The 12,424-nt window shown below is 37.9% G+C and overlaps 2 protein-coding genes across 2 annotated transcripts; both read left to right on the plus strand.

Moving 5' to 3' along the window:
• Window positions 1-536: 536 nt before the first annotated feature.
• LOC145479115 (actin-related protein 6-like) lies at window positions 537-9,221 on the plus strand. The gene is made up of 15 exons (XM_081457373.1): window positions 537-881; window positions 966-1,152; window positions 2,611-2,673; window positions 3,269-3,329; window positions 3,771-3,909; window positions 4,420-4,476; window positions 4,680-4,719; window positions 5,318-5,376; window positions 5,590-5,668; window positions 6,189-6,233; window positions 6,879-6,942; window positions 7,327-7,386; window positions 7,620-7,695; window positions 8,362-8,424; window positions 8,776-9,221. The coding sequence occupies exons 1-15, from the start codon at window positions 811-813 to the stop codon at window positions 8,906-8,908; spliced, it is 1,197 nt and encodes a 398-aa protein (XP_081313499.1). The 5' UTR covers window positions 537-810; the 3' UTR covers window positions 8,909-9,221.
• Window positions 9,222-10,547: 1,326 nt separating this feature from the next.
• On the plus strand, window positions 10,548-12,424 carry LOC145479128 (phenazine O-methyltransferase PhzM-like). The gene has a single exon (XM_081457386.1). It carries the CDS (start codon window positions 10,761-10,763, stop codon window positions 11,931-11,933), a length of 1,173 nt encoding a protein of 390 aa, XP_081313512.1. The 5' UTR covers window positions 10,548-10,760; the 3' UTR covers window positions 11,934-12,424.

Raw genomic sequence — 12,424 nt, forward strand, 5'->3', positions numbered from 1 at the left:
TTTGTTTAAGAGAAGAAAGTGAAAATTTTGCGGACAGGTCAAGTCTGTGTCAGGCCAGAGGCTCATATAGGCAGAGCTTTTCACGGTCTCTGTAGCATGACCCAACTAGGAGTAGTTGTACTCCCCTCCCCTGGATGGAATGCTCCATGGCAAGGTTTCCCCACAACCCCCTACCCATTTATACACCTGGGTGGAGAGAACTCAGAGAAGCTTTGTGAGAGCCGTACAGCGTCTTGCCCAAGAACACAATACAAAGACCTTGACCCTGACCTGGACTTGAACCAAGACCACTCGGTCCGGAGTCCAGCTTGCAAACAAATAGGCCGACATCGCCAACAGAGTGAAAATTTTTAGTGATCAAGACCGAGTGTCGTTTCTTAACCTGAGCCTGAATCTATATAATTTCTTAAATTCGACGTTTAAGTTAGCCGAGGAACCTTCCTTGTGAAAAAAAAAAATTTTAAACTAACTGAAAATTGGAGGAAGTTTTCTAAAATATAATTCAATTTAAGATAGGATTTTTTTTTTTTTTTTTTTTTTTTTTTTTTTAACGCGCGTTTTTCACGGGGTGCGAATTAAGAATGCCCAAGTCTTACTAAAATTGACGGCTTGCGTCTGTGGATTTCCTTTTCCTTTTTTCCTTTTTTCTCTTGAAAACTAAAGATTATTTTTCTTTTTTCCCCCGGAAACAAGGTATTATGTTTGATGCACTAATTTATTCCTGCACGCGAGTCACACAAAATTATTGTAACCAGTACTGCTCAAGTTGCTGAAGCCCGCGGGGACGTGGTATCCAGCAGTGATTCCAAGATGGTGGTTCTGGTGCTTGATAATGGCGCTAGTTCAGCAAAGATAGGATTTAACACCACAGACAGTCCAAGGTAAGACATCAACAGAACAAAACCACAAAAACACAAGTGTTATTTCCCTAAGCTAATCATTGGCGTCTTATCTTACTTCCTTAGACTAATTCCGAATTGTATTTTCAAAGCGAAGAGCGAGAGAAGAAAGTTGTTTATAGGCGACCAGCTCGAGGAGTGCAAAGATTATTCGGGTCTGTTTTACGTGCTTCCTTTCCAAAAGGGCTTCTTAGTCAACTGGGATGTAGAGAAGCAAATATGGGACTACATGTTTGGCAAGGAAGTTATGAAGGTAGCTAGAAATATACTGCAGCCTTACTCTACTGTGTGTTCCGAAGGAAGAAGTTTGACAACTTTTTAAATTACAGTAGCACGTTGTAGGAATAATCACTTGAAATGCACTAGTCATTACACTTGCGTAGTCGTAGGTTTTATGCTATTGAAAAAGGTGTTAGCATGTCCATTAGTCCACTTTACCTCATGGCTGTGTCACACAAGGACTGGTTTTGTTAAAAAAAAATACATAATTATGTTGACTATGGTCTAGATTTCTCAGTCTGGACTGGTCTAGCAGCTACATTTGCTGTGAGAAGGGTACAACTGAAAATACAAAAGCATTTGCCCAGTTTTAGATGGGTTGGACAGGGAACTGAATGTTCAAATTTATGAATACTTATTAATAAATAAAAATGAAAGGGCCAAAAGGAGCAAAAGGTAAATAAAACAAACAACTTTGGCAGTTCAGACAATCAAATGCCAGCTGAAGACAAAATAGATGAGTGTTGCTGACCAAGAAACCAAACTGGCTGCATGATTGGTTTTCAGCAAATTTAAGTTGGTTTCTCAATTGGGTATACAATAATCACTGTGTTACCTAACAGGAGGTCTGTGTGGGCAAGCCTTTGCTCTAAGCAAAATTGTAAGGTGCCCAAGGGTTCTTATGTAGGAAATCTTGGGTACCCAGCCCTAACAAGCTTTCATAAGAATGAAGTTAAACAAGTTGCCCAAAGACAAAACTTAGTCACCTGAGGCACCCGGGCTCTGTTAGACCACAGCCCTGGAGGGAGAATCTTGACCTTGACAAGATTCTCCCATACAGACCTTCTGCTCACTTATATGTAAGAACTAACATTTGCTTTCTTATTAGCTCCATTAAAAATTGCTACCATATAGTATTCAATAGCCTTGTTGTACCAAAGTCATGGTGGGTTTTGTTTTTGGTGCCACTCAGGTTGCCAACTTGGGACCCTATTTTAGATTTAGAATTTACATTCTAGAAACGGGCCAATTTGTAATACGCCTTCCTGGAATGTATTAAGTAAATTTTGAAAACTTCACTTTGCATGACAACTTCTTTTTGATAGCTTGCTGGATGTAGCACAAGGATCACAACCTTTTGTTCCCTGTATAATCACATTCCCTTGTAATAATTTAAAATTGCTGTTGATAACAAAGCTCTTGTGCATTTGAAGTATTCTTGACTAGAAAGTACCTCTTGAATATGGACTGGTGTAAATCAAGGGCTATATACTCCTAACCCCATTGTGCAGCACTTACCATTCAAACCCTCCCCCCCCCCCCCCCCTCCCAATTTTCCTGGTGTAATGTGCTTGAATTATGTTTTGCATGGTCACTTGACCCATACCTTAACAAATGACATTTACAGTTGAACCTGCCGTAACAAATATACAAATCTATGCACAAAACTTGTTGCTTTAAAATGATAAATTTGTGTCCTTCCATTTGTAAGGTTGACTTTCCTGAAACAATTCTTCTTCTGACTGAACCACACCTCAACTTTACTTCCATCAAGGTATGTTTGATAATATTATATAGAATAAATTGAAATTTTGTAGGTATTTTTCTTAATTAATTTGAAGTTAATTTGTTTCATAAAGAAGTCAAAATACCCAGTTATTTGTAGATTCACAGTCAGATAAGAAAACATCACTGGGCAAAAGGGTTTGTTTCATTTCATTTTCCATAGATTGATTCAGGCAATACAAGTCATGTAACCTATAACTAATGTATATGTACGTCATGTACACGTATGTTTTTGTGTATAAATGCAAACTTCAGTTGATAGATATTAGTCACTGACATGTATGAATGCATGTGCAACAAAATTTAAGGATTTACACTACCCCTCTAAGTGCATCTTGGTACAGGTTTATATTATTTTTAGGTACTCATATATCATAAATAGTATAGACTAGGGGTTTTAAACCCACAGCCCTAATTTATTGTAGCTTTACCAGTCACTACACATACTCTCCTACCAAAGTGTAATCTTGTATTCAGAATTTATGTAATACCTAGATCTTGAATAAGTCTGTTCATAGCAATTTATAATACAATGCAAGAAAATATGTATTTTTTAGCATATGACATGCACTCTTTGCTTTTAGGATGCAACAGATGAAATTTTATTTGAAGAGTATAACTTTAAGGCTCTTTGCCGCTCATCAGGTAAAAGACATGCTTTTAACTTTACTTTGGTAGTCAAGATTGCTGCTTCAAGTTATTTCAGGTAGCTAGGCCCCTAACTTTGCAAAAAATATTTTTTGTTAAGTCGAGAGGAAACAAAGGTTGTTGCTGTTGTTGTCAACTGCTCCTTTAGTTTGTGTTATATGACATTAACGTCACTGGCCCATCATTCCTCTTTTGCACAAATCTGACAGGTGCCATTCTATGCATTTGAATAAGAGGAGACAAAAAGGATTAACCAATGATACTATTTCTCAGTTCATTTACAGTAGATAAATAAATGTTTCCATTTTCAGTTCAACACTTCCAAGAATGGCCAGCTACATGTAGATAAACTTCTCCAATAAACTTTGTTACATATAAATGACATACTACAGCAGTTCAGTGAACTTTGCTATCTGTTTTTTGTCTCTGAATTTTAAGCTGCCCAATTAAGTGCCTTCAAATGCCACAAGGAAGAGGTGGAAAAACATCTTATGTGCCTTGTTGTAGACTCAGGATATTCCTTCACGCACATTGTACCAGTTTTTAATGGAAAAGTCTTAAAGAAGGGAGTAAAAAGGTAATTTCGAGATTTGGTTATACAGCTGTAAGCAATTTGTGTAGACAAAATAGATAGACTTTATTGCAAAGTAGCTTAGTTTGAGTGTGGTTCTTTCAAAATGTTTTGGGGTCTGCGTATTTTGTTGTATTTGTCATAATCAGCTTTTTTTTAGTGTGTGGACAATGTCAGTTTAGTAGATTGCAATTTAAATTATCATTTGCAAAAAATTGGAAAGTAGCCACAGAATGACTTGTTCTGAAACTTTGTATGATAATTAAGCATCTGATCTGTAAGAATGATTTATTTAGTCATGTCCGTTACTGAAGTATAAATTATGGTATTCATTGTCTCCATGTGCAGTGACATGGTGCAACAAGAATGCATCATATGTTTTGCTTAACAACTTCATTGATGAAAACCAAAGGCTGAGCCAATTTTCAAACACTGGTGCCACAAAGCACCCTTTTATACATTTGTGTATTTAATAAGAATGTCTAACAGTTGATTCATGAATGCCTTTTGTCTCAGGATTAATGTTGGCGGTAAATTGTTGACCAATCATTTGAAGGAAATCCTATCATACAGGTAAATTATAAACCTTCAAGTTTACTTCTAATACATGTAGCCTTGCATGCATATGTATTTTAACAGATATTACATTGTTTACAACATTCATGCCATGAGTGAGGATGAGTAATGTACAGTTTCAAATATTTTTATTTCAAAACATGAACATGTGATTTGATCAAAATATAATTACTACAGCTCTTTGTTTTGTTGACTTACAGGCAGTTGCATGTCTTAGATGAAACCTATGTCATTAATCAGGTAAGGGGAGATTCTCTTTCCCCCAGGACACTAAATTGTGAACAAAATGTTGTGAACAAATTGTTAGATGTATATTGTTCTGACCAGTATACATTTTATCAAAGAATTATTCATCAGAGAGATTCAAGTGAAAAATGGCAATCATACACCATGTATTAATAAATTATTGCAATACTTGTCACAGTTAATACTTATACAAATTAAAATACTTATACAATCATTTACATATTTGTCACATTTGTATTTGTTTGTATTTATTTTTAATGTATATATTAAGTGTATGTTGAGTGTAGTAGGTGGTTAGATCGCAATTGGGACACTACATGTAGTTCTGTTTTTTTCCCCCATTTCATCCCATACTATTTTGAATATATTTGCCTTTTTGAAGTTACATGTAGTTGTTTTGATATTTGAATTTATTTGGTCTTGTATTTTGGTGACAAACTCATTAAACTAAACGAAACTAGACTTAACTAAAGTACAACTTTGATATCAAACAGATTCTTTCTAGTAGAGGTTCACAAGCTCATTTTTGTAGTAAGAAAGTAACAAAGCCTAACACTTTATATGTGATGTAGAGATAATTGAATTTTATCAGGTCAAAGAGGATACCTGCTATGTGTCAGACAACTTCTACAGAGACATGAACACTGCTAGGTAATGTGTAATACAATACATTGAATCTTTTAAATTGAAAAAAAGTTGTGTACAACCAGACAAAGAGTTGCTGACTACACGGAGTAACTTGCTCATGAACTGGTTGTGTAATGTGTAGTCCATCTGAGGAATCTTAGTATGTTTCTATTAATAATATCCCTGTTTGCAACTGGACTATTTATCTCACATTTACCACAATCATGTTTGCTGTAGGTTTAAAGGTGCTAAGAATACAGTTGTGAGGGACTATGTTTTGCCTGACTACACTCATATAAAGAGAGGATATGTTAAGGTAGGTCAATTGTTTTAAACAATCATTTAATTATTGTGACACATAAGATTCAATTTAACATGCTGGATCAGTCATTTTACTCTGCCTTGCAACTAACAACAGTGTGGTAGATGTTGCTGTGCAGTCAGTGAGCTCGTTGGTAATTGCTAAGTAATGCTGAAACATACTTTGCTCTTTTCTTATAATTATAATTTGAAGTCCACGGAACCTTCAGTTGACTGCTCTCTCTTTTTTGGCTCCAGAGTATTCAACCAACCAATCAGTTTAGTTGAGTGTTTTGAAAAATTCCTGGTGGTTAATGATTTTGCCAATCAGTGCTTTAGGCACTGATGGGAAATGAGTGCCTTGCTTTATTACACACTTCAACTGCTTATGAGAGGCCTCAACTTTTTGCACCTTTATTTTTGTCCACATTTTACTTTTCTTGTTTGATGATGTTCAGTCATGACATGTTGGAATGACTGTAATTGTATTCTAAGTTTTGTACATGTGTTGAGTGAGAATGTTGTTATTGTTTCAGTCGGCAACAGAAATGTGGCTTGGATCTAAAAAAGAAAATGAACAGGTTTGTGCATGTATTTAACTAACTGCAGTTCAAATTACAATTATAAACAAGTTAGTAATAAATACATAATTTACTTTCATGGTAAAGATTTTTAGTGATGAGTTATGGCAGCCATGTTATTTTTTTAAAATTTCTAATTCCCATTGCTAGAAATGAGAAGAAACCTAATGTAAGTCTATATTGCAGAGCAGTAACGATCCTTCAAGCGACTGTGTTATCAAACATGCCCCAGATTTCTTCTTGTTTGAATTCTTAAGTGGCAAATGAGTCTGAAAGGAGAGTTTTCAATCTACATTTGAATTCTCTTCTCTTCCCAGAAGTCAACGACTTCATTTTTCCATGTACACCTAAATGACTATACTTGTGATATTGACCTTACCATGTAAAGGATTAATGAGCCTAGATAGCAGTTTGTGTTCTTAACTCCCGAGCTATGTAATAATAAAAATAAATATGGTTAATGAGAAAACTAGATTGATCACAGATGGTCATTTATCATTGTATTGTTGTTCCCAGCTCCTGGTTATATTAAGAAGTAACATATGGAGGTACAAAGAAAAATAATTTAATTTTGTTTGTGTTGATGGGTTGTTAAAGCCTTTGTAAATGAATTCTTATTGATGCTGTGTGGTTTAAATTTTTTAGATCTTAAGAATGAACAATGAAAGATTTGCCGTCCCTGAGTTGTTATTTCACCCATCAGATATAGGTAAGGCAATTCATAAATGTCCATTGCCCAGTTGGTCACAGTAAGATTAAGTTATCATATTTAACTGGAGTCAGTTTTGAGTTCCTATGTTTTAGGAATCCAGATATTGATGATTAGGAACTTTGTGGGTTCCATTTGGCATTTAGTTGAAGCTACAAGTGCAACTTTGATTAGCACTGTATTTAAATTATACTTTTTTAAGGAGGGATTGGAACTTTGCTTGACTTCTAATTCTGATTTAGTGCTAAATGTCTCGGCAACTGACAGAGGAATGTTTACTGGAACAAATGAATTTAATCCTGTTGGTACAGAACCACACAATATTTTGATTCTAGTTTTGTATTAAGCAGGCCTGAATTTTGTGTTTTAATTTGTGTGCTTTAGGAATCCAAGAAATGGGAATACCAGAGGCAATAACCCATGCTATAGAACAGTTACCAATAGGTGAGTCATTTAAGTAAAGTCTACAAGATTTTGAGAAAATGTGCAAGGAGTGTGTAAGTGGGGGGATACACTGTACATTGTATCATAAATCTCTCCATCCCTGAGGAGAGTCAGTCTTCAGTATAGTAATGAACCTGACCGTACAAGCCATACTGATCACCTCAAGATTGTTAGCCTTCATGTTTTTAGTTTTTATTTGTTTTACACTTAGCATGCTCTTTCATTGTTTTCAGAAATGCAGCCACACTGTTACATGAACATACTGTTAACTGGAGGTTGTGCTCTCTTACCAGGGATGAAACAACGAGTGTAAGGAAATTGCTTTGATGCTTTTATCAAAACAAGTTATTTGAATTTCTCTTTCTTTTAGCTTAATAAAAAATATTTGAAAATGATATAACGCAAAGTGTTTTTTCAACTGCGCAAGGTACTTTGCAATATATGGTTGAAAACTCGGTTTCCTATAAATTAAAGTAAACTTAGAGGCCAACAAGTATACTGTTCTAAATAAATGAAATTTATAAGCCTGTTATCTGTATTAAGGTAAAATAAAACATAAACTTTTAGGGAGGCCGTCAGTTAAATCAGACAGATCAATGTAAGTCAACACGTTCATTTGATCTCTGAGGATAAAATGTAACAATGAGAAATGTTTAATTGACTTAATTGTTCTTTATTTTGAAGTAAAGCTTGCACTAACTTAAAAAACGTCAGTCTATTATTACCCATGGTACTTCTTGGAAAACGTGGCACCAAACTTAAGGCATTTGTGTGATGCATGCTATGGCTAGCTTTTGACGTTAAAAGTTGGATGACAGTGTGAACAGAAAGCTCGAGAATAATAAGCGCAAGCTTCTGACTGCTGTTATGAATGGTAAATACTCTATGCTGTTTTCCTTAGCTTGCGGCTTCCATTCACATGATATCTCAGTAGAATTATGTCAATTCGTTGTTGGATTTCTTGCCTTTATTTAGGTTCACCGAAGTCCGATCTCTCGCTCCTTGTGATCTAGACGTAGCAGTCTATTGCCCATCAAAGTAAGGATTGTGCCATATTTTATATAATGTGTAATGTTTACTGTGGCAGCATTGTTGTTACAAATTGGATAATGAAAAGTTAGGAGCGCGCCTCTCATTTATTTGAATGATATTTGTGAATTTCTCATTGATTCTGAGAAAAGGTAGGTGGGGTTAATTTGCCTTTTGGTTCAGACCACGATCATGGGTTCCGACGAAGTAAAACCAAAACTAACAAGCACAGTGACTTATACACAGCACTTTTGGACAACTGGAGGAAACGTTACGAGTTTCACCTGCAACTCCCTTCGACACCTTTTTCTGAGCTTGTACGCTTTGTACATTTTGACCAGTTGATTGTCTTCTTTTCAGGCCTGTAACACATGCGTGGGAGGGCGGATGTGCTCTGTCAAAGACAGACGTGTTTGTTAACAAGATGTGCGTGACCAAAGCCGAGTACGACGAGCATGGCAAGAACATCTGTAGAGAGAAATTCGATTCGTGATGCTCGTGAGATTGTTTACATAAAAGTGGATGTACGCGCAGTTAGTGGAGAGGTGGATGGCCACTTGAGAACTTCACAGAAAGTATTGTGAACCCTTGGTAGCTGTCTCACTGTAAAACGTCTTCGCGCAAAGTAAAGTCAAACTTAGCGACACAAAGCATACCGCGGTCTGACCTCACCCAAGGCATTGCGTGACGATGTATTGGTACAGTATTATACCCTCGGTCACTATACCAAGCACTGGATTACTGTCAACTGATGACGGCGTGGTAAAAACGTGGGTTGTTCCAACCTCGTTCCCAGGGTCTCTCATCTTACCGCCCGCTGGAGCGAGCTCCAGGTGGCGGTAAGATGAGAGACCCTGGGAACGAGGTTGGGGTTGTTCACGCTTTACCAGATGTGTAAATCCACACTGACAACACTAAAACAGTGCGTTGTCGCCCTCATTCATGTAGTCAAGGCATTACCTTCAATTAAGTGAACCAACCAAATTATTATGTTGTTAAAAAAAAAAAAAAAGAAATGGCAAAAACACCACAGGCTTGTGACTACGAAAACTGTTCTAAAAGGTGCTGTTGTCCGACCGAAAGAGGTCAAATTTTATTCTCTACTTTTTGTGTTTAATAAACTCGGTTATAATAAAGACATTTGCACCTTGCCTAACTGTGCTATTTGCGTGTTTACCTACTCTCTCGATACTCTCTGTCCGGGCCGGAAGCTGTTATATGTTGTAGTTGCCCTTGACACTGCTTGATGTGAATTTACTATTCTTTGTAGCCGACATTATCGCTTCAATTGCTGTTCCATTAAGGCTTCTCTGTCTTAATACCTGGATTTGCATCATATAAAAAAGTTCAAATAACACAGGACCATCAACTTGATGTAAGTGGCCGTTGGAAGCCTTATAAGAACAAGATAAACACCCCCCGGGGGGGGGGAGGGGGTTACTCCCTTATGTGGGCTATATAGGTATGTGCGGCCCCAAGGGTTCACGCGCACGAGCGGCGAAGAGCGAAGCAATCCGGCGGGAGGAGTCTGGTGAAGACACTTTCTCGTCTCGCGGCTTCGCCGTTCGATTCGCGTTCGCGGCTACGCCGCGCACGTTTGGGCACGCTTGTGCTCCAACGTGGGCCTGCTCGCAGGCTATAAATAGGGTATAGATTTGGCCATTTCGGTCTTTAATAGGGTATGGTTTTTGTACTCTAGTCTTGAATTGGGTATGTTTTTTAGAAGAAGCTACTCTTTCATCATTATCGATAAGACCATAAACAAAAGCCCTTCAAAGATTCAACTGTGTCAGCCGCAACGATCATAAATAGCGTATCGAATATTTGGTCTGGTCATAAATAGGGTAGGGAAAAATCGCAGATTTTAGCCATAAATAGGGTATGGGTTTTGGGAAGTGGGCCGCACACCCCCACCAAATTTTGCTGGTAGTACACCCCACCTCCTCCCCCCCTTCGGGATAAACACCCCATCGCCACTATGCAATCTTCGGGATACGGAGCGTAGAATCTAATGTTTAGCGGGATCTATATGTATATTGGTCAAACTGGGATGTAAAAGCAACATTATTTCAAAGAGACCGAGCAAACATGTTAAAAAAGACAAATACGATTTAAAACACTTATCGTTTTGTCTTGTTCTGTAGTTTTTCAGTTTAAATAAATCTAAACTCTGTTTCAGTATGTTCTGGGAAGAACGCACCAGAACATTTTAACATTATGTCACGGCGTTCATAACGATAAAGATTTTCAGTAGGGAGCGTTACGCGAGCATTACGTGAAGCGTTACTTACGCTTGCTGTGTGACGTGTTAACTGAATATTGAGAGTAAAATCTACTCAGTAAACATGGCTGAAAGAGCTTTCAGCGAGGAAAACCTCATTTCATCCATGTTCTGTGGAGTATGGAAGAGCCGTTGTTTAAGTGTTTTAGTGTCTTTAGGAGTACCAGAACTTTTGTGTAATTCTTGCGGTCCAGTCAGCATTCAAGAGATCGTTGAAAGAACGGGCTGCCGCACAGACGACAAGATCTACAAGATCATGAGAACCATGGCTCAATGGGGAATTGGAGAAGAATTAAGTGAGAAGAATTTTCGAGCCAATAGAGCCATGGAGTTGCTTAGGAGGGACAAAGGACCGAGTCTTGGGTACATGGTTAGCTATTATGGAAGCGATGAAATTTGGACCGCCATGTTGGGTCTTCCAGAAGCGATCAAGCATGGCGGAGATACAGCGTTTGAGCTCGCTCACGGCATGAATCTGTACGACTACATGTACAAAGTTGAAGAATTGGAGTATTCTTCTGACAAAATGAAGCTAGGAGATGTGGCTTCTGAAATGGGCACAATGGAAAGGAGGCGCGAATTTGCCGATAGTTATGATCGAGCCATGAACATGTTGTCTCAACTGGAGTTACACAATGCGCAGCCAAGCGTGTTCACTGTGTACCCCTTGGACAAGTGTAAGCGAATTATGGATATCGGGGGTGGAGAGGGTCAGTTCCTCTCTCGCATTCTTAAACTACCCGGATGTGAACAGACGCACGGGTTATTGTTTGACTTTCCGGACGTAATTGAGCGCGCAAAGGAATTCCTTGCCAAAGAAAACATCTCTGACAGTAGAGTGACTTTGATTTGTGGTGACATCCTTAAAGATGCCCCGCAGACCAAACAAGTAGACGCAATAACTGTGAAGAATTTATTTGTCATTTTTACACAAGAACAGATGATCAAAGTTTTAGAAACCTGCCGCCAAGTTCTCACAAAAGAAGGGAAGTTTATTATCGTTAACAGTTGCAATCCTGAAGCTGGTGATACAGACCACAATGTTGCCAGAACAGGTTTACATCCGGGTTTTCGAGGTATTCATATCATGACGCTTTGCAAGATGGGAAATTTTCGAACGAAGAGTGAGTGGTTGCATTTGATTGACTGGCTGTGCAATAGAGTGGCTTTTCAACTAAAGCAAGTCTACGAGACTGGTGATGGCCCTACATTGTTTGAATTAATAAAGTGCGACTAGGTGACCTTCAGTTCTTGTCCCTTCAAAAATGATCCTCAGTATTTGAGTGTAAAAAGTGTGGTCTTCATGGCCCAATCGATCGTCGCATGATTTTAAAACCGTACGTGACACGAACTCGAACAATATGAACGTGTGTCTGCTCAAATCGTCTCAGCCAACTTTTGACTTCTATGTTGTGATTTTATAACAGTTGACAGAATACAACAGGATTTGAAACGTTAGTTGCAACCCAGTCCTCAAAAACAAAAGAGATTAAAAATAATGATAACATTCTGAAGATTAAGGGGTAAGAATGACGACAACGCTCAGAGGTGGTGTAGATCAATCCTTGGTCAGGTCAAACGTATTTATCCTGCTTTCAAATTGCGCACGTAGACCGAGTCAGCCATAAGACAGTGAAACAGTTGTACTTTAACGAAATGTCCGTAGCCGCAAATGTAGCGTAAAAATGGTTATGATATACTTACCACCAGCCTCACAGGGGAAAGGGG

Source organism: Orbicella franksi, chromosome 2, assembly GCF_964199315.1.
Source record: "Orbicella franksi chromosome 2, jaOrbFran1.1, whole genome shotgun sequence".
NCBI classification, from domain to species: Eukaryota; Metazoa; Cnidaria; class Anthozoa; order Scleractinia; family Merulinidae; genus Orbicella; species Orbicella franksi.